Consider the following 23,201-nt stretch of genomic DNA (forward strand, 5'->3'; position numbering starts at 1 on the left):
AATAGTCCAGCTCAAGCTTTGAATCCTCTTTCTCGCACAGTCCGATTTCGGAAGCTTAGATTGAGGTGTCGGAGGGGACCTTCATCTTGGAAGAGTTGTCGAAAAAATTTACAGTGTGACCTATTCTAACTTTGTGGCAGTTATTCCAAAACATTTCGAAAACTTGAGGGCGGGTATTCGCTTTACTTCCAATAATATTGTATGCGTACAATTTCATTCGCTCAGCGCATCTAATAAAATTAAATTAGATTCACTTTTGGAAAACTTCCGATATTCAGACACCCCTAAAACGAACACTTCGAAAAGAGACAGAGAGAGCTTAGGCGACATGGCTGTATGGTCTCTCAAAGAAAATCAGCGCAAAACAAATTACGCCAACATCTATGCACACACGCATGCCGCAGAATAAGTGTTTATTTTTCCTCACAATCGACGTAGCAGCAGAGAGGAGAGCCAGTAGAAAGGACCGGTGCTGTGGAGTAAGTCAGCCTGTTTTACTGAGGTGATTTTACGTGCACATGTTTGGACACCTGCAGCTATGCGGTGGAGCCTCGATGCTCGATGCAGAGAAGCTGTCCAGCGGTCACCAGGAACACAGGAATGCTGCTCTTAAAATGTTCGACGACGTGGCGAAAGTGGGTGGCAAAGACCTGGAGAAGCTCTACAGAGGGAGGCTCTTAGAGGTGGGTATACATTTTAAACATTCTCGCCTAATGTAGCAGCGAGTTAGGGCAGGCAGGATTCCATGCCCATTACCTCGTCATGAGTTCTGCACTCATACACTTTCTCCCTTCAAGTTCACTTTTTATGAAGCGCTTTCTTCAGTCCACCCATGACAAGGCATATAAATACAGCTGTGTTCGGCTTCAGGGAGGGGCAATCTGCTATTAGTTCAAATAAGTCAGTATTCTTTCAGTAGCCTCCGTCTTAGATTGGGGACATGATCATAACTGCAATATTTTTTTACTTTATTTTTGAATTCCTTAAGTCCTTCCGGGCGTTCTAAGAACAAGTGCGGAAAAAATCGATCGTCGATCTCATCAGTACGCCTTGCTCTGCGTCTTTTACTTCATTTACATCATATTTTTTCTCAAAAGGCATCCAGTGCTTTATTCTTTTTCATGAGCGCTGAGTGCGCTTTCTGACGGCCCTATGTCACCTTATGCGTGAAACATTAGCATGGAATTTCGATGCCTTCGAACGCAGTGTGATGCAAGCAGAAAATTCAGTTAATATATGAAAATTAAGAAGCGTCAGCATAGAAAACTCTAACACAAGATTGTCAGTGTCTAATAATTCAACCAGGCACCGTTTCGAGGTGCAAGGCATCCACGCTGAAAATTCCACAATGCAAAAGCGGCATACCTAGCCCCCTCGGACCAGAGCACAACTTTCTCCAGTCGTCTTCCATCTCGCATATTTGTTGAAAATAGTTTGGCGGCAGTGAAACGTAGGACCTCTCGTTTCACAACGATTGTACCTTCTTCGGTGGGCAATGATAACACTTTTTTGTGATAACAAGAAAGGAATGATGCATCAGTTTTCGTTCTGTCTCGCTTGACCTACACCACACGACTGCTCCGGTCGAGAAAGTTTTGACTAGGAGGAGACCCTTCTTTCCCCATTGTAGCAACACCTACAAGGGACGTCTACCCTTTTGTCAGGAAGATCGGCCAAGAAGCGTGACTTCACATAGATTTCTCTCACGCCTTTAACAGTCGTCTCGTCACCTAGGCGCTATTTTTAAAATAACTGTTAGCGGTCCCAATGTATTCAGTTCTTTAAAGGGCACTAGTATTCGGGTCGCTATTAGGCGGTGTTTCGTAAGAGAGGAAATAACGCGTTAGAGAGTGTACAGGTGGTGCCAGCCTGCGACGACGGCGTTAAAACCTGAGCGTCCTACCATTTATTTGGCTCCAGTAGAAGTTATGTGACAAACAGAGCGAATAGTGCATGCCAGTGTGCCCTTGCGCCTTCCACATCACCGGCGATAGAAGAATAAGCTACAGGCCATATAAACTAAAGAAAAGCGGTGCTTTATAGGCATATGATGTCCGCTTTTGTTTTCCACGCCTAGCAAGTGAGTGTCCTAAATCATGTTCTCCTCAGGTGTGGTGGTTGAACTGGGGAGATACGTACGTTCTCCCCACTCAATCGCGGACGACACGGTTCAAAGCCGCCCGAACCACACCCCGTGATCGCGTACGCTACCCATCGCACGCCAACTACGGCGGGCCTTGCTCTGAGGGAACAAAGGAACGACACATTGGCTGATACAAACAGGCATTTATTGCTACAGCAACAATAACGCCAGCTAGCAACAAGGTACGCTAATGAATCGAGGTCTTCCGACTCACCAGCAAGGTTCCGAGCGAATGTTCGCCCGTGCTAGGGATATAAACTCCGCAGGCCGGACGGGACGAGTACGGGAGCCTGTCTCCCCGTCGCTTCTTCGCCCCGCCGGCGAAGAGCGGAGCCGCGAGCGACACGTCCGCCGCGCCGACGATCCCAGCCGAAGCCCCTCTCCCGCGCGCGGGCTTTGGCAGTCTCCGCGCAGCGATGCTGGCGCCCTCTCTTGCCAGTTAATGTAACTCACAAGGGAATGCGCTCAGCCTCGAGATGAGACCGCCGCTGCACGGTGCCTCGCGGGAAAGCAAACTCAGGGGGCTGCAGGGCAGGTCCCCACATCCCCCCAACCTTAAATAGACCCACGCGCCTGAAAGTACATCCTATGGAGGAGTCTCCTGGTCTTCATGTCCTTGAGGCACGTCTTGCAGCGGAGAAAACGCCGACAGCGTCCACGCAGACTTTCGCGGTATTCTGAAAGCGGCGTGAAGGTCTCCGCTGGGACGACTCGCATGGCCCGCGGACTACCGTGTCCGCAGGCCCACGAATCGAAGGCCGGTGGGAAAACTGCAGGCCAGTATCCTGCAGTAGTTGCCAGGGCAGCAGCAGCCGGAGGTGACTGCTGACTGGTATCGCCACAGCTGCCCCGGATGGATGCGGCGAACAGGATACAGGCCGCTCCGTCGCAGCAGGTGGCAGCGAGACGATGTGCACCGGACAGCAAGCCTGGGTGGCTCCACCGAATCTGAAAAATTGCCGAAACGCTCTCGGCGTGCCTTTAACGTAGGTCACGAGAGGGGAAACGGCATCCGCAAGGGCCTCGTGGCACAATGCCTAACTCGCTAGCAAAATGTGTCGGCGGTTGTGCAAACGGAAAGTTCGAGTGAACAAAGCCCTTTCTTGAGTTGAACGAGACTGCTCAGTTCGTGCGAGGTTACAAACAAAAAAAAACGGGCGGGCAGCAAAGTGCGCCCCCTCTCAACGACACGGTCCGGTGGTCGCGTCTCTTTTAACGTGGTGCAGGCAGCTCCGAAAGCCTCAGGCCTAACTACCACTCCGACAACGACCGTGACCACAACAAAGACCCGAAACGGGTTATGTGCGCGCAGCCGCGAGGAGACGTCAGCTTTGTGGGGTAGTCCTACCCCGCTCACTGCACAAAGCAACTACTGAGCGGTCGGCGCCCACCGTATCGGACGGTGTCGGAGCGCCCGGTGCCGAGCTGCAATACCAGCGAGCTCGTAGCGGCACCCGTGGCCCCAGGCCACCCGGCTCCCGGAGCCGCGACTCACAGAGTCTAAAAAGAGACAGTAGAGAAAATATATACAGAAACTCGGACCACCCACGCGGCTTCCGTACTCACTCGCTACGGGCTCGGCGACTCCGCGGGCGCTAGGCCTGGCGCTCCCTCGATGCGGACCAAGTGATTCTCGCGAAGAATCTCCAGGGAAAAAAAAGTGCTGAGCATGTCGAAAAGTTCAAACATGCTGCAGCACAATACAGATCGCACTCAAGAAAGCATGCCGCAGGTCCTAGCGAACAAAATTCACTCTAGGCCTAGCACTTTTTAAGTCCGGACAAAGAGCGTTCCTCGAACCGAACCGACAGTCGTCCAATGTTCCAAGAGCAGGCCCCACGTTGGGCTGCCAGATGTGGTGGTTGAATTGGGGAGATACGTACGTTCTCCCCACTCGATCGCGGCTGACACGGTTCAAAGCTGCCCGGACCCCACCCCGTGATCGCGTACGCTACCCATCGCACGCCAACTACGGCGGGCCTTGCTCTGAGGGAACAAAGGAACGACACATTGGCTGACACAAACAGGCATTTATTGCTACAGCAACAATAACGTCAGCTAGCAACAAGGTACGCTAATGAATCGAGGTCTTCCGACTCACCAGCAAGGTTCCGAGCGAATGTTCGCCCGCGCTAGGGCAAGGGATATAAACTCCGCAGGTCGGACGGGACGAGTACGGGAGCCTGTCTCCCCGTCGCTTCTTCGCCCGCCGTTGAAGAGCGGAGCCGCGAGCGACACGTCCGCCCTCGCCGACGATCCCAGCCGAAGCCCCAATCCCGCGCGCGGGCTTTGGCAGTCTCCGCGCAGCGATGCTGGCGCCCTCTCTTGCCAGTTAATGTAACTCACTAGGGAATGCGCTCAGCCTCGAGGTGAGACCGCCGCTGCACGGTGCCTCGCGGGAAAGCAAACTCAGGGGGCTGCAGGGCAGGTCCCCACACAGGCGAGAATAAGCTGCTTTCTTCATCCTGCGTAATGCAGAGCGCGGACGATGTCGGACAAAGAGAAATGCTGCAGCACCTCTCCTTTTCTGGAAGAATGCGGGCAGAGCAAATGAAAAATATCTAGCCGTGAAGTGAATAGTTTACGTTTCCACAGAAGGCGGCTGCTGAAGGCAGCCATCCTTTCCGACTGTTCTTCGGAATGAATGTATGCGGAAAGGGATCAAACCTTTGTAGAGGGCTATAGTTGCATGTGCTGAGCGTTAAAACAGTTATTGTCCTGGCTGTTCATATGACACCTCGACAACGCTTGTTATGACTTCTCGGAACCAGCGATTTCCCTTTTTAACTTGTAGCGAGCCTCCACTCTCTATATCTTGAAGCGAGAGCTCGTGTTGCGGAAAATCAGGCGTCGCCACCAGCGTCGTCGGCTTTGTTGACTGCGAGGGAAAAATCGACGAAAAATCCCCAAAGAAGCAACCTCGCAGGAAGGTGGGCCGCGTAGGTCACGTAACCTTGCGGCATCCTCACAACCTGCCCACTGGATTGTGAGCAAACTGTGTGCCGTTGTAGGTGGCAAGTAAATGACTCATTGGTCTCTAGGGGTCGCTCGGCAAGGGCAACCTCAGTCGTACATGCTACATCGCTGGCAGCGCTTGCCATCGCATGACAGAGGCTCATCGCGTAACAGCTGCACCAATGCGCCAAGAAACATGTGAGGAATCCCAGGTATCTATCAGTGTTAAGCAGAGAATGGCCTATTCTGCATATATGGGTATTAACTCATTAAGCTATGGCGTCGTACCGTTCGGGCGCTGCTTAGGTTTCCTCTCGATATTTTGTTACTCTGAAAAATTCCAAATTTGTCTTGGCTTCGGAAATACATACAAGAAAGTAATTTCTTTAGCTAGTGCCAGTCAGGCTGCGCCTTTACCTGATGACTACATAGAAGTCTTGGCTCTCTTGCACATTGCAGACTCTGTTACTATTTCGACGAATTGATGCAGCAGCTACTGACTCTTTTTTCACCGACTACGTAAAAAGGATGGTCGTAGGCAAGCAGCTACTTCGTACCTTTTACACAGCTGGCTCGTTGGTCTAAGGACGTAGAACACTAGCGTCGATAAGATGAGTAGGTATGCGCATTATTGCTCTGTGATAAACATACACTGAATAGGTAATATGTTCTCATCGAACGCGCACTGATGAAGCCTCTACGCATAGTCAATTTCTAGAGGGTTTAGATTTTTTATTACAGTTGCAAAAGCAGAGCACTTCCTAAATAAACGTGACGAATCCGTTTCGAAATGATCAGCCTGAACGAAACCACGGGTGTACTGATTTTAAAGGGTTTGAAAAAACCGGTCACGTAAAGATTGAAAGCGAGACGAAGCAAACTTGTCTTGCGTTTGTTAATTTCACTCCACAAATAAGTATATACGGTCACGTCATCATCATAATATGCTCCTATGGTCATGTGATCACCATCATCATCAGCCTGTCTACACCCACTGCAGGGCAAAAGCCTCTCCCATGCCTCTTCAATTAGCCCTATCCTTTGCCAGCTGCATCCACCCTTTGCCTGCAAACTTCTTAATCTCATCCGCCCACCTAACCTTCTGCCGCCTCCTGCTGCGCGAACTTTCTCTTTTAATCCACTCAGTTACCCTTAAGGACCAGCGTTTACCTTGCCTTCGCATTAATTGCCCTGCCCAAGCCCATTTCTTCCTCTTCATTTCTACTAGGATGTCGTTAACCCGCGTTTGTTCCCTTGCCCACTCTATCCGCTTCCGGTCTCTTAAGGTTACACGTATAATTTTTTTTTCATGGCTCGCTGCGTTATTCTTAACTTAAGCTGAACCCTTTTCGTTAGCCTCCAGGTTTCTGCTCCATAGGCGAGTGCCGGTAAAATACAGCTGCTCTACACTTTTCTCTTAAAGAATATTGGTAAACTGGCATTCATAATCTGAGAGAACCTGTCATATGTGCTCTACCCATGCTTCTCCTTCTAGTCATTTCCCTCTCATGATTAGGATCAGCTGTCGCTACCTGCCCTAAGTCCTTGACTACTTCCTGCACCTCGCTGCCAATTGTGAACTGCTGTTCTCTTGCTTGTCGGTTGAACATTATTTTGGGCTTCTGCATTTTAATGTTAAGACACACGGTACTGCTCTGTCTAACTCATCGATCATGATTTGCAGTCCTTCTCCTGGGAGACTCAGCAAGGCATCGTCATCAGCGAATCGCAGATTATTTAGGTATTCTTCTTTTACTCTTATTCCCAACTGTTCGCAATTCAGGCCTCGAAATACGTCTTGTAAACAGGCGGTGAATAGCATTGGCGAGATCGAGTCTCCTCGCCTGACGCCCTCTCTCATTGGAATTTTATTGCTTACTTTATGGAGGACTAAGGTAGCTGTGCAGTTGCTATATATATCTTCCAGTATTTTGGCATATCGCTCTTCTACACCCTGATTACGCAATGCCTGTACGACTTCTGAGGTTTCCACTGAGTCGATACTTTCTCCTAATCAATGAAGGCTGTATATAGAGGTTGGTTATTATCTGCGCGATTCTCTATCACCAGATTATTAGTCTGAATAATATCTATTGTGGAACATCCTTTACGAAAGCCTGCCTGATCGTTTGGTTAACTCGTTAATAGACTTCCTCTTCACTAGCTTCTTTCGTTCCCTGTTCAAGTCTAAGCTAATTCGAGACCTTACCATTCTGTGGTCGCTACAGTGCACCTATCCGACGACGTCGACATCCTTGACGATGCCAGGTTGTGCGCATAGTATGAAGTCGATTTCATTTTTAGCCTTACTATTGGGGCTCTTCCAGGTCCACTTCCTGTTCTCTCGTTTGAAGGTGAAGGTATTCATGATCCGTAAATTATTTCTACCTGAGAATTCGACAAATAACTCTCGCCTGATATTTCTAGAACCTATCCCATTGTCGCGTATTCCACGTGGTCGCCAGCTTGCTTCTTGCCCACCTTCGCATTGAAGTCGCCCATCAGTACAGTGTAGTGCGGTTTTACTTTTGTAGCGATAGCTCATTACGGTAGCATTTTGACCCTTCATCGTGGCGGCGCTGCCACCCTGTGGCTGCACCGCCACGTTGTCACGTGGTTGGCCACGTGGTGCGGAACAGCTGTCGGCGGCGCGGCGCCGTGGCTGATCACGTGGTTCGTTACCTGGTTGGGCACGTGACCAGCCACGTGGTGCGGAGAAGCTGCTGCTGCCGGCGGCACGGCGCGCCAGCAAAAATGATCTCTCACAGCTGTGCGCATGCGCCGTGTCCAGTAGGACGAAAATGAAGAAGGAACGCCCAGCGAAACGGAGGGCGGCCAAAGGCTGGCTTTGCAATTAAGCTGAGCAAGTGCCACTCGGCCGGCTGTAGCTATCGCGCCATCCCATGTTTAACTAGAGCTAAACCACCGTCAATTTTTATTCATTTTCGATTCCATGTCTTCATAGAAGCTTTCAACGGTCTGCTCATCATGGCTGGACATAGGCGCGTAGGTCAGCACCACCTTCAGCTTGTACCTCCTGTTGAGCCTAATTAGAATAGCTGCTACCCTCTCGTTATAATTCTATTGAACTCGTCTACGGTGGCAGCGATATTGTGATTAATGAGCAATCCCAAACCTATTTCTCATCTATCCGCTAATCCGCGATAGTACAGTACGTATCCGTCCTTTAGTACTGTATATGCCTCACCTGTCCTCCTACCTTCACCAAGCCCTATGACCTCCCATTTATTTCCCGCTAGTTCCCCGAACCATAGTGCTAGGCTAGCCTCACTAGATAAAGTTCTGGCGTTCAGCGTTGCCACGTTCAGATTCCAATGGCGGCCTGTGCGAAAGCAGAAATTCTTAGCACTCTCCGCTGCGTCACAGGTCTGACCCCCGCTGTGATCGGTTGCTCCGAAACCGCTGGGGATTGAGGGCCGAGGGTTAATTGGTTTGTTCATTGAAGGTTCATAGAACCGAAACCAGGCCGCACCCTAGGCCTGGTCATGCAATGCCATCGACACGCGAATTTTGTTTAAGGCCCGGCGAAGAATTGCGCGGCACCAGGATTCGAACCCCGATCATCTTGCATTCGGGGCCGATGCTCTACCTCTACGCCTCCGCTCCATCGCTGCATCGCTGCATGGTCATGTATTCTATTCATTTTGACAGCTTTTTACTATACGGAGTCAGTTTTAAGGCGATAGTCTTTAATTACTCGTACTCGTGGTGACCGTCCGTCCGTTACATCGCCACCTAGGGCGCGTGACCTTGTGATGTCACGTAATCTTGAGGTCACTGAAAGGTTCAAGGGCGCTAAATTCAAATCAGTGCAATGTGTCGCAAACGGTTTTCGCCTTCCTGTAGTTAAGAGATATCTGAGTGCCTCCAACAAAGTTTTATTTCCGCAGGTAGCCGCGTCGTACTGCGTTAATTTAGTATGTGTGGAGCAGCAGCAACAAGGAAGACGAAGTTCATGGCATAGTGAAAGAGATGATGACGAAGACGTTGTGACTAAAGAGGGAGCGTTAAAGGAACGGTGCGTGTCGTCTCTGATTGTCACCGATCTTTCCGGAGAACACTCGGACCAAAAGAATGGACTAGGCAACAGGTGTACCCATACAGACGCACATTTAATACACCCTACGTGACACACACACTCGCACACAAAACTAACACAAAACACAAAGACTATAATACACACGACCCGGGAGCGCGGCTACCAGCCACTACTACTAGCGTTCTCCTGTTAGCGGCCGGCGTTCGGGCTCGCGGTTGGTTCGGTGCGGCTGCGGCGTTGTATAGGTCCAGTAGCCGGCGCCGTAATGGCGTTCGACGTGCTGCGACTGGCCTCGCTGGCGCCGTCGCTGGCTGCGTCGTACAAGCTCCCGGTCCAAGCGGCCGAGGATGTGATGCTGGTGTTGTTGGCGTTGCGGGCACCACCCGGATGGGTGGCAATAGTGCTGGAGGCACCTCTGTTCGTAGAAGGTGGAAGCTTCCTCCGTTGACTCTCCGGAACGGCTCAGGAACGGCAGGAAGTCCACGATGCGGAGTCGTAGAACGCGAGCTCACCGTAGCAGTAGCCGGCGTCGCTCTCTTCCAGCCGAAGCGTCCCTGGGCCGCTGGAGTCTCCGCTTCTCTGTTCTCTCCACCCCCCCCCCCCCCCCCCACCGGGCCTCGCTCTGCCTCTCTCATTTATAGCCTATGGACACATCGCTCCTCTCTGAGGATTTGATCCTCGGCGCTTGGCCAGATATTTTTAGAACTGTAAAGGCAACGCGAGCGCTCTCACGCTTTTTGAGCGACACGGACCTTGTCTCGCGTTTGTGATGTCAGAAAGTGTGCCTTGTTTTTTTTAAGTAGTTTTTCATCTGCCTCCTCCCATCATCATCGTCCCCCATCGTGACCTTCTTTTATCTCCTCTTCCCTTCCCCCAGAGCAGAGTAGCAGGCCAGATATTTATTTTTCAGGCCAATCTCTGCCTTTCCTATCAATAAACCCTCTCTCTCTCTTCTCTTCTCCACCAATCATCTCCCTCCACCTCACCGAATGCTTCTCCACCAATAATCTCTATCCACCTCATCGAACGCTTCTTCATTTTATTTATTCTTCCGTTAATCCACGTCTTCTTTATACCTCTTTCCTTTAAAATTTTATTTTATACTCCTTTTTATATGTGACAAGGGCCCCCTCTCAAGAGTTTTTTCATGAAAAACTGCTCACGTCATACTCATCTTCAAGCAATCCAGCCAACCGACTATCTTCTGTGGCGATTCTGGACCCAGCACAACACACCGCAGATGTCCAGCACACACCAAGAGCACACCACTAACATAGCACACAAAACGGCGTTTCCAGAACACTAACACACCACTGCCGTTGTCCATACAGAGGCCTTAATAAACATGTTTGTGTCCACAACACACTCCTGTGTATAATCACATAGCACCAACAACAGCAACAACCACAACAAGATAAATCCCAGAGATACATTAACACAGCAACAACAAGATACATCCCAGAGATACCTAGAGCTGCTCAGTTGGCTCTATCTCTAGTGAGCTGTAATTTGTAACATGTGACCTGCGTTATGCTTGGCCCACCCGAAAACATCTCCCCCTTGATTTGGAGTAGAGCTGTGATCGTCTGTCTTCATTCACATTGGGCTTCATTAGTACCTCATCCCCTCCGCATTTATCTCCCCACAGCACGTGGGCACCTCAACAACATCATCTGTCTCCTCGGCTACTACCGACCATGCTGCTTTGGGGGTGCACTGTACGCGAACTCTTTCTTCGTACTTTTTCAACATGTTAGCATGGAAAACCTTCTCGGCGTTATTTATCAATAACTCCTATTCCATGTCATTTTTCTTCTGCGTCTCAAGGTAAGGGTCCTTCCACTGCATCAGTAACTTATTATGATCCGTGAGTAGCAAGATTAGAACCTTGTCGCCCGGATTCAGATTCCTGTGAGTGGCTTTCTTGTCATATAGTAGCCCTGATAGCGTTCGCGTGCCCTTTCCAGGCCTTCATGTGCAAGCCTGCATGTTTCTTCTAACTTGTCCCGCAACTCAAGAACGTATGTGTATGTTGTCTTGAGATCTGATGCAATCTCCTTATTAGCCCACAGCACCTTGAGTATTGCAAGTGGACTTCTAACGGTTCTCCTATTCAACATCTCGAAGGGCGAGAAACCAAGACTCGTTTGCGGTACTTCGCGGTAAGCGAACAAAAGAGCTGGGAGATATCTATCCCAATGAGTAGGTCTCTCCTGGCACTTTTTCTTGATCATATTTTTGAGGGTGCCATTGAACCGCTCTACAAGCCCATTACATATGGGATGGGAACGTGTCGCCAGTAACTGCCTTACTGACAACAGGTGGTTAACCTCCTTCATTAGTTCCGATGTGACGTTGAGCCCCGGTCACTCAAAACTTCACTCGGGAACCCATAACGCGAAAACATTTCCACAACACCCTCCGCCACTTGGATACTGTCAATAGTTGTCAGTGGAATAGCGTCAGGACAACGAGTGGTCACGTCTACCAGAGTAAGCACATATCTATTGCCTTTGGCGGATACTGGAGAGATTGTCCCCACAATGTCAATCGCCACTCGCTGAAACGGTAGGCAAATGGCTGGCATCTTGCCCAGAGGTACGAGACCAGCTCTTCACTTCGAAACTGTGCGCTGGCACCCGTCACATGAGCGAACAAAGCGCTTAACCTCACTATGAACACCCGGCCAAAAGAACTCCTAGGTGATCCTAGACACCTTTTTTTGAACACCCTGATGTCCGGCCATAATGGCGTCATGTCCTAAGCGTAGCACTGTCTCTCGCATATCTCTCGGTAACAGCAGCTGTTGTACCCGCCATCCTGAACTAAATATGCATTCCCTGTGCAAAAGACCATTTACCATTGGATATTCGAATGACGTACGACTCTTCTTTCTTTTCACTTCTTCCCCGACTCTTTCGAAGCAGCCCTTCAAGCTCGGGTCTTCTTTTTGCCTAATTGCAATTTCGCCCGGTGTTACGCTCAGGCACATCGTAACAGGAGCAGAGAGCGGACGCTGCGTTGCTCGGGCTGTCGCTTGAGCTCTTTTTCTCCACTGCCGACGAGAAACTGACTGCACCCGTCTGAGCTGTCGCGGGCCTTTCCTCCTTTGGATGTCCTTCAATGTCGAGCGTCCTGCACTCGGGATCGGGGTCTTTGACACTTCTTGCACCCATTTGTTTCCCAAGTTGAGATCATAGATGGGTTGGTCTACGCATTTTGCTACTACCTTCCCAGTATAATATGATGTGGACACTAGAATCCTGGATTCAGGAAGGTACCTAACTGTGCTATCTACAAGAGAGACGGCTGACGCTTCCCCTGTAAGATTCTCGTCCTTCACCAAGCTTCTCCGAACCAAAACTGTGTTGGCTCTGTTGTCTCCAAGCACCATTATAGGACGGTCCCCTATTTAGCCATCCACCACCGGCATTGCTGCTTTAGACTTGGGTGTTCCACACACCGCCTCATTTTCCAGCGGCGTTTGCTCTCCTTTCAGCTGCGGAACTTCAGGTGGCGTGACAAGTTCTACCCTAGAGTCGACAAGGCATGCAGCTCGGTCCTTCGTTCTCTATCCGCTCTCATCCTGAGTATGACCACTCCTTTTACAACCTTGACACAAAACCTGTGTTTTTTGGGCAGCGCTTCTAGTCCGACAGTCAACTGCACGGTGTCCCACCTTGCCGCAGAGGAAACACCTTACTGGCGCCCTAGATGCACCGCCATATGAACTTGATTTGGCCGCATCTGTCTCTGATCTTTTGGGTTTCCTCCTTTGCCTTAATCGAATTTTTTTAGCCTTTGAGCCTCGAGAAATTGGTCTGCAGTGTCGGCGAACTCTTCCAATGAACACAACTTTCAGGAATAGCGCTAGCTTTGAGCTGCAACATGCTAAAAATTGCTCTGTGGCCAGCTTGTCACGCTCCCCTTCAAAACTCATTTCTGTGTTTTACATATCAAGCCAGCTATCAAAATAGTTGGTCAACCTGCAGGAAGACTGCTTAGCGCTTTCCGAATCTTAAGGTTTCGCGGTGCGAAATCTCTCGCGAAAACCCTCTTCCGTAAGCCTGAATCTTTGGAGGATCGCCTTTCTGACTTTCTCGTAGTCCATGGAATCAGCAGCAGACATTCTTCCAAACACATTCAGCGCCTCTCCGACTAAGCACATGCTCAATTCCGTGGCCCATTCACTGCGTTCCCAGCCTTGCCCCAAAGCTATCCTCTCGAATCGCTGCAGATATGCGTCCAGATCATCTCTTTTGTCATCGAAGGGAGCCGTCAGCTTGCTTGGACAAATTCTGGCCGGTCAAGGAGATTCTGTACCCGCTAAGGAACGCTGATCACTGTCCGTGATCTCCTCATATCCTCCCGCGACATGCGCCTGTTTCCAAAAAAGACACTCCTTCTCCCGTTCTCTCCTTCTTTTCTCCTGTACTTTTGCCTCGCGTGCTCTTCTATCTTCTCGCTCTTCTGCCTCGCGAGCTCTTTTCTCTTCTCGCTCTTCTGCCTCGCGAGCTTTTTTCGCCTCGCGCTCTTCTGCTTCGCGAGTGTCTGCGCGTGCTTGCGCCCTTTCCTCTCTCTGCTATCTGCCTCCTCTCTCTTTGCCTCTTTTCCTCCTCTTTCTGCCTCTTTCCCTCCTCGTCATAGAGACGCATCGCCTCTTCATTGCTTAACCCTAGCTTGAGCGCCAGCTTTAACGTTTTTGCCAAGTACATTCTTTCTGCCGCCGAGAGATCGGAAAGATCCGAGACAAAGCAAAAAGGAAACGAGGAAATGAATCCTGCACAGGCTCGCCACTTATCTTTGTCACGGATCTCCCCAGAGAACACTCGGACCAAAAGAATGGACCAGGCAACAGGTGTACGCACACAGACGCACATTTAATGCACCCTAAGTGACACACACACTAGCACACAAAACTAACAAAGCTAACACAAAACACAAACACTATAAATACACACGACCCGGGAACACCGCTGCCAGCGTCTACTACTAGCGTCCTACTCTTAGCGGTCGGCGTTCGTGCTCACGGTTGGTTCGGTGCGGCTGCGGCGTTGTATGTATCCAGTAGCCGGCGTCGAGGCGGCGTTCGACATGCCTGGGCTGGCGTCGCTGGCGGCGTCGCTGGCTGCGTCGTATAAGGTCCCGGTCTAAGCGCCCGTGGAGGTGATGGCGGAGTTGTTGGCGTTGGGGGCACCAACCGGATGGGTGGCAACAGCGCTAGAGAGACGCCTGGCCGTAGCAGGTGGTAGCGTCCTCCGTTTACTCCCCGGAATGGGCTCAGGAACGGCAGGAAGTCCACGATGCGAAGCCGTAGAACGCGAGCTCATCGGAGCAGTAGCCTGCGTCGCTCTCTTCCAGCCTAAGCGTCCCTGACCCGCCGGAGTCTCCGCTTCTGTGTTCTTCGCTCCCGTGCCTCGCTCTCCTCGCCCTTTTATAGCCTTGGCGTTAGTCCACGTAAGCCTTGTCGTCGTCTTCTTCTCTTCTACACCAATCATCTCCCTCCACCTCACCGGATGCTTCTCAACCTATCATCTTTCTGCAGCTCGCCGAATGCTTCATCTTCTTTATTCTTCGGTTAATCCACGCCTTCTTCTCCACACCTCTTTCCTTCATAATTTTATTTTATACTCCTTATTATTTGTGACTCTGATTCGGCATGATGGTGCAGCCAACAGGATCTCTTACATCCTGTAAATATTTTACTTTTGCAGCTCAGACATGAGCTGCGCAAAGGTGCACCACAGCTGCGTTGTAGGAATTAGCTGCCGCAGAGCAGCTGCAAGAAAGGCACCATGTTGGTCTTTCAGTGTGAAGTAACTGCACGACCTTTTAAATTGTGTCTTTCAGATGATCGACAAAACATTCGAGGAATTCGAAAGAAGGAACGATCAGAAGAGCTACAAAGGAAGAATGATTGGGCTGTTTAGCACTATTATTGCTACTGTCGGCCTAGCGATTCTCTCTGCACCTTTCAGCCCCGCTTTTGCGATCACTACGGCCTTAAGAGTTTGTGCCAGCTTGCCAGGATTTGGACTGACTTTGGCTTCTAGCATTCTTGGCGAACGAGTCGGCACTGCAATCGCTCCATGGTGAGTGTCACTTTTTTGTGAGTTATTCAATATCGAAACCAGCAAAAATACATCGGAAAGTACCGCTGCTCAAATGTGGAACAAACTTACAGTCCTTTCTATTTTAAGACAAACCCCTTTTCAGAGCACCTAATCTTCCATAATTGAACCAGTTGAACAAATATTAGCAAGCATACAAAAACAACTGCACATGCATTCGAGAAAAAAATTCACTAGTACTTCGAATTAACTATGTCGTAAAGTAAAGAAGGCCTTCTTCAATTCTCTTTCCTAATGTTGCGATATAGGGCCATGTTTTTGACAGCACCTGAAAACAAGGTACGAACTGACAAAGAGCGCTTAACGTACAGGAAGACAGTTGGGCTCGAGCTCACGATTCGCAGAACACACTGAGAATATGAGAAAATCAATGAACAGCTTGAAGCGGAGCGGACAAATGCATTTTGAAGAATCATTTCAGTTCTGGCAATCCACATTTCACACATGCACTAAGGTCTCTCGGAAATCAGTGCGCCTAAACAGCCCATTGGGTAAAAAGCCACCATACTTGGAGCACCTATTTTGTTTATGACAAAGCCGCACCATCAGTTCAGGCTTGCCCTGAGCCACCACCTAGCCGCAGATTTCCTTCCATATGTAGTAATGTGCCCTCACCCTCTAAGCCCGTAGGCAACACGAGTAGGAAGGAATCACGGAAAAGAAATGAACTCGGAGCTTATATATAACCTTTGATGGCATGCCAAACATAGCAGCAGAGGGCAACGCCCGTGTCTAGTTAACGACACTTTCGGGTTTGGTCCATCGATGAAAGACTTGGAGCCTCCAAGAAGAGGAACGCCTCAAGGATAAATGCCCAATGTGCCGTGCAGAGCGAAGAATGGAACCGTTTAAGCTCAATTCGTTATCCATTTATTCGTGTACCTGCAGCGCCGAGGGAATATTAGTGGATTTGGTATACAGAGTGCATAGATGGAAAGCGAAGGCGAAAATGGCAACAGTGACAGAAAAAAGAAAACTAATGCGCAAACATGTATCCGTAAATATTATGTAGTACGCTAAATATACAGAGTATGCACTTGCATATAGAATAGAAGGAAAACCACGGAACAGTCAATAGAATGCTCGAAAAGACGGGGCTCATTATTCTAGGGAAGTACGGGCTCTCCCAGCTAAGTATAACTAAGGTTTGAAATAAAGCCTAATGTCACAGTCCAGTGATACTAATTCTGTCCAGAGTGGCTTGGCCACAGTGCTTTTTTGTTCGGCATAGTTAGTGAGGTAGGCCTAACTAGTTAACTTTTTAGATATTGGCTCCAAAAAAGGTATCATTTCAAAAGATGTAGACCCTGTTTATGCACACTGCACTTAACAAAGAATTCTGAGCGCTAAAAGATACGTTCTCAGAGAAAAAAATATCCGGTTCTTTCCAGAACGCTCTCTTCGACAGGGCTCTGCGCTTTAAGTGGACGAGGGGTATTAGATAGGCGTATTTTTTAAAAATCTTTGATCACTCCTGGGAGCTCAGTTTGCAAAACTGTCAGGTAGCAGATTTCCAATTTCGTGCATCGCTCACGTGATGAACTGCGAAACATGATGAGTAAGTTAGACAGGCAGAACAGAACGGTGGATCTCAAGAATTAATATGCATAAAAGCAAAGTAATGTGCAACAGCCTCAGATGTGGACAGCTGTTTACAAATAGTAGTGAGGTGCTGCAGGGTGGTCGCAACAGGCACAGGACAGGATTAATTCGAGAGGTATTAAAAGATCTTTGTCTTGCACTGGGCGTAGTCAGGCTGATGATGAAGCAAAACCTTGCTGCAAACATATTGGCCGTCCGTTTTTCAAGCTGATCTGCAACTTTCGAATTCACACTTTTTCCCGAACCGAATATTTAAAAAGGCAGCTAGTTACGTTTAATTATTTGCTTATTTGCAGAGGAAAAAAATACCATCGATCAGGACAAGCGAATATCAACACCACTAAGTTGGTTTTGCATGCCTAGGACAATAACTCTCTTTCGAAAACGTGGTAACACTTATTACGGACACCTGGTACACGAAAAGGAAAAACGGCCATGCTAGCAACTTTTTGCATATTTCCTTGGAATCCATAGCGCAGTGTTTAACGCTGTAGCCTAAAAGACCCCATTGTTAAGAAAGTTCCGGTATCACGTGAGCTTGCAGTGTCATTACAACCTGGCCGCCGAATAGCGAGCAAACTGTTCACTACCGTGGCGGATGGCAGTTTGATGAATGACTGGTCAATCGGGAAGAGCAACCTTAGTCGCACAAGGCCCACCACTGGGAGCACCTTTCATCGCAGGGCAGTGGCGCATCGCTGTATCGCTGCACCAGGAGAGGTATGAGGACCCCCAGGGATCTATGGCGGTAAAGTAGAGAATGACCTCCTGCAAATGGGAATTAACCCAATACGCTATCCCCTCACAATCTTAAAGCGCTGTTTAAGTGTCGCCTCCATATCATTTGGTGGGCCTTCTGCCTCTACCAGGACTAGTCAATAAATGCATATTTATGCAAACTGAAGTTGCCCTATATTGAGAGATTAGCCGTCTCTAATGACGAGGATGTTGTTCTCACCTAAGATGGAGCTTTAAAGAGCGAGCCATTTTCTCACACTAGCGGCGGTGTCGTCGAGGAGAGTTCTTTTGTTCTGCGTGTATTTCTGCGGCCAGGGTGCACTGGCATCCCGTCTCACAGCAGTCACCACAGCGTCTGTTTCGTTCTTGAGATTAGGAGTTGGAATGGAGTGCCGGAAAATTTATATTCTCTGAGTGCCACAGTCGTTGCTGCGGGTATCAAGAAATAAGGATCGTAAAGAAGTCATGCAGACTTACAGAGCACTACATAATATTAAGTTCAATGATCTCTCAAAATTAAAGATAAGAAATGTGTTATATCCTTGTTTAATGTTTAGTTTTTGCAACGGATATCTCTACTTAGGACAAATGCCTTTTCTATCTGCGTTCAACGGTCTGTTTTGCTTCGGTTGCGACCGCCATATTGCCATCAGACTTCTTTAACCTGGTCTCCGATCTTTACTTATCAAACTTGTACGTTTAATTGGTGACATAAGGGTCCTGCGCACGCAGTGACAACTCTTATTCCGAAAATGAAACAAAACACATATTCTTAGAAAGACCGCCGTCAACACAAAAGTCTACAATGCGATATGCTTAAGAGGGCAAAAAGCTTTTTTGCCGCGGGAAAAATATATTTATTAAGAAGCAATAAAAACCTAGTGCAAAAATGCATGCAGGAGGCACCTTCCAAAGAGAAGTTGTTGAATTAAAAACTTCTCTCATTCGCATTTCCTGCTACAAAAACCGGTTGTAGACATTGTTCCTTCCACCGGCAGGTCCTTTCGTATTGGAGTGTTTAACGAATGCACAAGAAATAATCTTAATTTTGCTTGACAAAGCTTTTGCGAAGCAAGGAAATGCGCTGCAATTTTGTTTGTCCAAGAAGTAACGGAGTGTAATTGTGCTTTACGACATATAAGTACTCAATGTTTTGCGATGGGTAATAGGAGTTCCCATGTGTATGCAACGAGTTGAAATTGATGCAAGCACAATTCAGGAGGATAAATTCGTAAGAATTGAAATTTCACGTATAGTACAACTAATCGTTCTTTAAGTGAAGATTCCTGTTTAACGATTTTTGAAGGTAGGGGTAGTTTGTTACGCATTTTTCTTCAAAACTACGCAATTCTTCGGCAGCAACTATTTTGCTAAAAACTGGAAGATGGGGTCTGATGGATATCACTCACTTACGCTAAGGAAAGGATGTGCTTTATAGCAATGAAATGAGAAATATGCGAATAATATAACTTATTCAGAAAAAGTTCCATTCAGTGCGGCAAACTCCGATCTATTATTAAAAAGAACATTAGAAAATATAGGAATGAAGCCCAATAATTTAAATATATGAAGAAGTTTGCGATGCTACACTTTGTCAAAACTTGCTTTTCCTTTATCGATGTGTCTAGAATTATCCTCTATTCTAAAAATTTATATGCTTAAAGTTTAAACCCGATTAGGTATGGTAGAAGCACCAATCTGTAGTATACTTTTGTAGCGATAGCTACATTAAGGTAGCATTTCGAGCCTTCAGCGTGGCTGCGCCGTCGCGCTGTCACGTGGTTGGTCACGTGGTGTGGAGCAGCCGCCGGCGGAGCGGCGCCGTGACTGATCACGTGGGTCGTCACGTGGTTGGTCACGTGACCAGCCACGTGTTGCGGAGCAGCAGCTACAGGCGGCGGCGCGGCGATCTGGCGATACCGAGCTGCCACAGCTGTGTGCATGCCCCGTGTCAAGTGGGACGAACACAGCTGTGTGTCCTGTTTTTAGCTCGGCATCGTTAAGGTGCTCGTGTAGCAGAAAAGACGGTGTCGGCGTCGGCGGCGTTTACCGTGAGCGAAAAATCGTCCGCCTCACACTCCTCCTCAGCCTCCTCTTCCTTCCCTTACGGCGCGGTACGAGTGTCCAGCGAAAATTTTGAGACCGGCGTCATTTCCTTTCCTTAAAACCAATTTTCTTTTCATTTTCCTTCTTTCACGGCCTGGTTCGGGTGTCCACTGAGATATGTGAGACAGGCGTCCTTTCCTTAAACTGTCCAATGGGCCGCGCGTCGCGCCGAACGGGCGAAGGCGTTCCGTGCACTCCCTGGAAACGCTGCAACGCGCTGTCGCGTCTCACTCTTAAAGACGAAGTTTAAGCGTCCTCCAAATTTTTTCTCCTCTTCCTCTTCCTCAGTGCAGAGTAGCAGGCCAGATGCTTCTTTTTCGGGCCAACCTCTCTGACTTTCCCGTCAATAAACCCTCTCTCTTGCGGATCGTCGAGAGGCCTCTGGCGTATGCTTTTACAAACCCTTGGTAATGTGGTCAGGGTGGAAGCCTTTCTGAATATTTATTTTTTGCAGGAAGCAGACAGACCGCCCATTAAGAAGTGACAATAAATTTATTAAAATGATGGGTCACGCTGGCACATCAAAAGCACTACTTCAAGTAAAAAAATGTTTTAAATATCCGTTAAACAGTTCAGCTACTTTTTCAGCTAAAAACTCCCTTTTATCCACACATTTTTGTCTCCCCACTGAAAATTGCTCTTTAAACTAACGCGAGATTTGCATGAGTGCATTTTAATGAATTAAGAACACGTAATATTAAAGTACCAATGCTTCCTGGTAGACAATATCATGTTTCAAATTCAAGAGCTCTTGAGGTGTGAAATATGGTCTCGTTAGTATCGCTAACTTCTGATTTATCTAAACAGCCTCAAGAATCCCGAATAGTGTTGTCACTTATATTTTTCTCTCTATGGAGACACCAATTAATGCATAATAAGAGGATTTTTGCTTGGGGCTCTCAATCAATGTATACATCATATTTTCCAGGGCATACGTATTCAGCATTATGTAATCAGTAATATAGAAATCATGTTTCTGGTAAGAACATTAGATGGAAGCAACCAACAGCATCCCAATATTATGAAACGGTGAGGAGACCGTGAAAGAGACATTGAAAAGTAATCTTGAATTTGAAATCTAAAACAAGAGCCAGCCAAGGTTTCATAAAAATAAAGATAAAGTAAGGAGCATTCTCACTATCACTTTTATATATCTAATATTAAGAGCTTCAAAAATAATCATAATTACACAACAGAAACTACGGTTCTCGTTAACGTATATATTCCATCCCAGGCTTGTTAAATATAAAGTGCGATTCCTATTCACTATTCTTTCACGGTTCTTAGGTGGGTATTGGAAAACAAGTTTTCTGCTGTTAGAAATTTTTCTCCTTGAAACATTCCGCACGCTTTACCCTTACCTATTTACTTGAATAATGCCTGTGCTCGTTTCGCAATTCTTTTTTTTTCTTCTCGTGCTGATTTGATCCCCGCTAACAGACATCTACGCTGTACGTAGGCTAGACTTACCCTAATCAAATTCAGGTAGTAACAAGGCGCACATCTAACAATTTAGTGCTTTTATACTTGACTATACTGCTCAGAAAGGTGTGCATGTCGGCACAATCTTTCCTAGTCTACAGTTCGGCAACAATTCGTCCGGTCAGTCATGATACTGAACAAGTTGAAGGTCACTGACCATTTTAAGGTGGCAGTTCAGCGTTTCGGATCCCGTAGAGGTTTTTGAAAAATAATTATGCAGTGCCGATGCAGTGCCGATGCACTCGATGCACAGCTTGCGTTGGCCAATAACGTCATGGTCTCTTTAGATAACCAGAACGTTGGCTGTTTCAGTGACGAAGGAGAAGTCGTGCCCACTGGAAGAAGTGACCTGGTTCACCTGCAAGAAGCTGGCAGAAAGCCTCCCACACGCGACGACAAATGCACCAAGAAGTGAGCAAAGACAAGTTTGACCAAGCAAGCAAGCAAGCAAGCAGTTTTCTCTTTTTTTGTTCCAAAAATGACTTTGTTTCTTTTATTCTTACTCTTATAATGCAATAAAGAAGCTCATTATGAAGCTCTCCTTCTTTTTCGCAATGTGCAGAACAAGCTGCACCGCCCTTGCTGAAGATGGGTCTTCCAAACATCCACCAGTCAAATTCATCCTGCCTTTTCTTGGACTAATGGTCAACAATTTTACGCGACAAAATAGAAAATAAAGCGGCCCGCCAACATTTTGGTCTTCAATACCGCGCTCTCATTGAATTTGCCCCCTTTCCCTACTCCAGCTCGAGGCACTGATACGATTGCGATTAATGTACTTTCTGACAATCTCCGGTCATTCTTCGTTTTCAGCCGATACGCTAAATTGGCCCCGGCGTATGAAATTCGTGGTAAAAGTCCAAAGCAACCAGCCATATGCCTTCCGAGTACATTATCTTTAACGGTGCATGAAATGCATGCATCTTTCAGTTTGCGCAATTGCCAGTTTAAGGTTAGGGACCAAGGTGGAAATTAAGGCGGCACGTTCGCGAACCGTTCTTGTGTTCAGAATGTTCCTTTGAAGTGAAATCGCGATTAACCAATGGCAGACTTAAAAAGTTTTCGCGATGTTGGCGAACCCGTATACATATGCATTCGTGTATGGCTTTACACCCAGATGCCGAAAGGTAATACAACTGCGATCTGTCCTACGTCGCAAGTGTACTCTACCCCTTTGTTTTCACGTGTCGTAGGCACAAAAACATACTAGAATAAAGGGTCTTGGAGCATAATTTATTCTCAGCCATACATTACAACAAAGCGGTTTGGCTGCAAAGAGTCTCCCGAACCAAAGCATCGAGCACGTCGATAGTGTCCCCCTCTCCGCGTCCAGGCTCAGTGCAGCTTTGCGGTGCATCTTAGAAAAATATTAGAAGGAGACAAGGAAGTAGAAAGAACAGGCATGTGCACAACTCACGCCGCGGTGTCTGTTCTATCTGCGCGCTTAATCACGCTGACTCAAGATACCCGTGCACAGATGAACGTTTTTTTTTGTCCAGGACAATTTTAAGAGGTATGGGAGAGAGGAAGAGAGATACAGAAGAAGCGTATCTGGTAGTTAACCTGGCAAGTTTTTACAGATGAGGGTGAAGGAAAATGGGTGAAGAAGAGCGAAGAGAAAAGGAAAAGATGAAAGGTGAAATCAAGCCTAACAGAACACTTGCGCACTCACAAAAACACGCTATCTTTACAAGGTGTCTGTCAAATCCTTGTCCCCAATTTAAATTAGTAGGGCTTATGTCCCATGCGCAAATAAAACAGCGCCACTCCAGGGGTCGACGACATGCTTCGGGCACAGGTGCCGTTCTTGCGGACTCCTATCGCACTTGGCAGTGCCTTGCGGCGTGCATATCAAATGGTGTGAATATATATGAAACCCCCTCAAGTACCCACCCCCAAATAACTTGAAAGCCTCGTGGGAATACTGGCTGTCCCTAACAACAAAGAACTTACCAAACATATTTAATTTAAATAATTTGTTTTA

General features: G+C 47.9%; 1 protein-coding gene across 2 annotated transcripts in view; it reads left to right on the top strand.

Moving 5' to 3' along the window:
- Window positions 1-21,752, top strand: part of LOC144103929 (atlastin-1-like) — a 34,815-nt gene extending 13,063 nt beyond the window's left edge. For both annotated transcript variants that reach the window (XM_077636650.1, XM_077636651.1), the window contains exons 8-10: window positions 537-683; window positions 15,009-15,250; window positions 21,530-21,752. In XM_077636650.1, the coding sequence (XP_077492776.1) occupies window positions 537-683; window positions 15,009-15,250; window positions 21,530-21,632 (492 nt within the window). In that variant the 3' untranslated portion in view covers window positions 21,633-21,752. The remainder of the gene's footprint in view (window positions 1-536; window positions 684-15,008; window positions 15,251-21,529) is intronic.
- Window positions 21,753-23,201: the final 1,449 nt, after the last annotated feature.

This window comes from Amblyomma americanum, chromosome 9 (assembly GCF_052857255.1).
Source record: "Amblyomma americanum isolate KBUSLIRL-KWMA chromosome 9, ASM5285725v1, whole genome shotgun sequence".
Taxonomy (NCBI): Eukaryota; Metazoa; Arthropoda; class Arachnida; order Ixodida; family Ixodidae; genus Amblyomma; species Amblyomma americanum.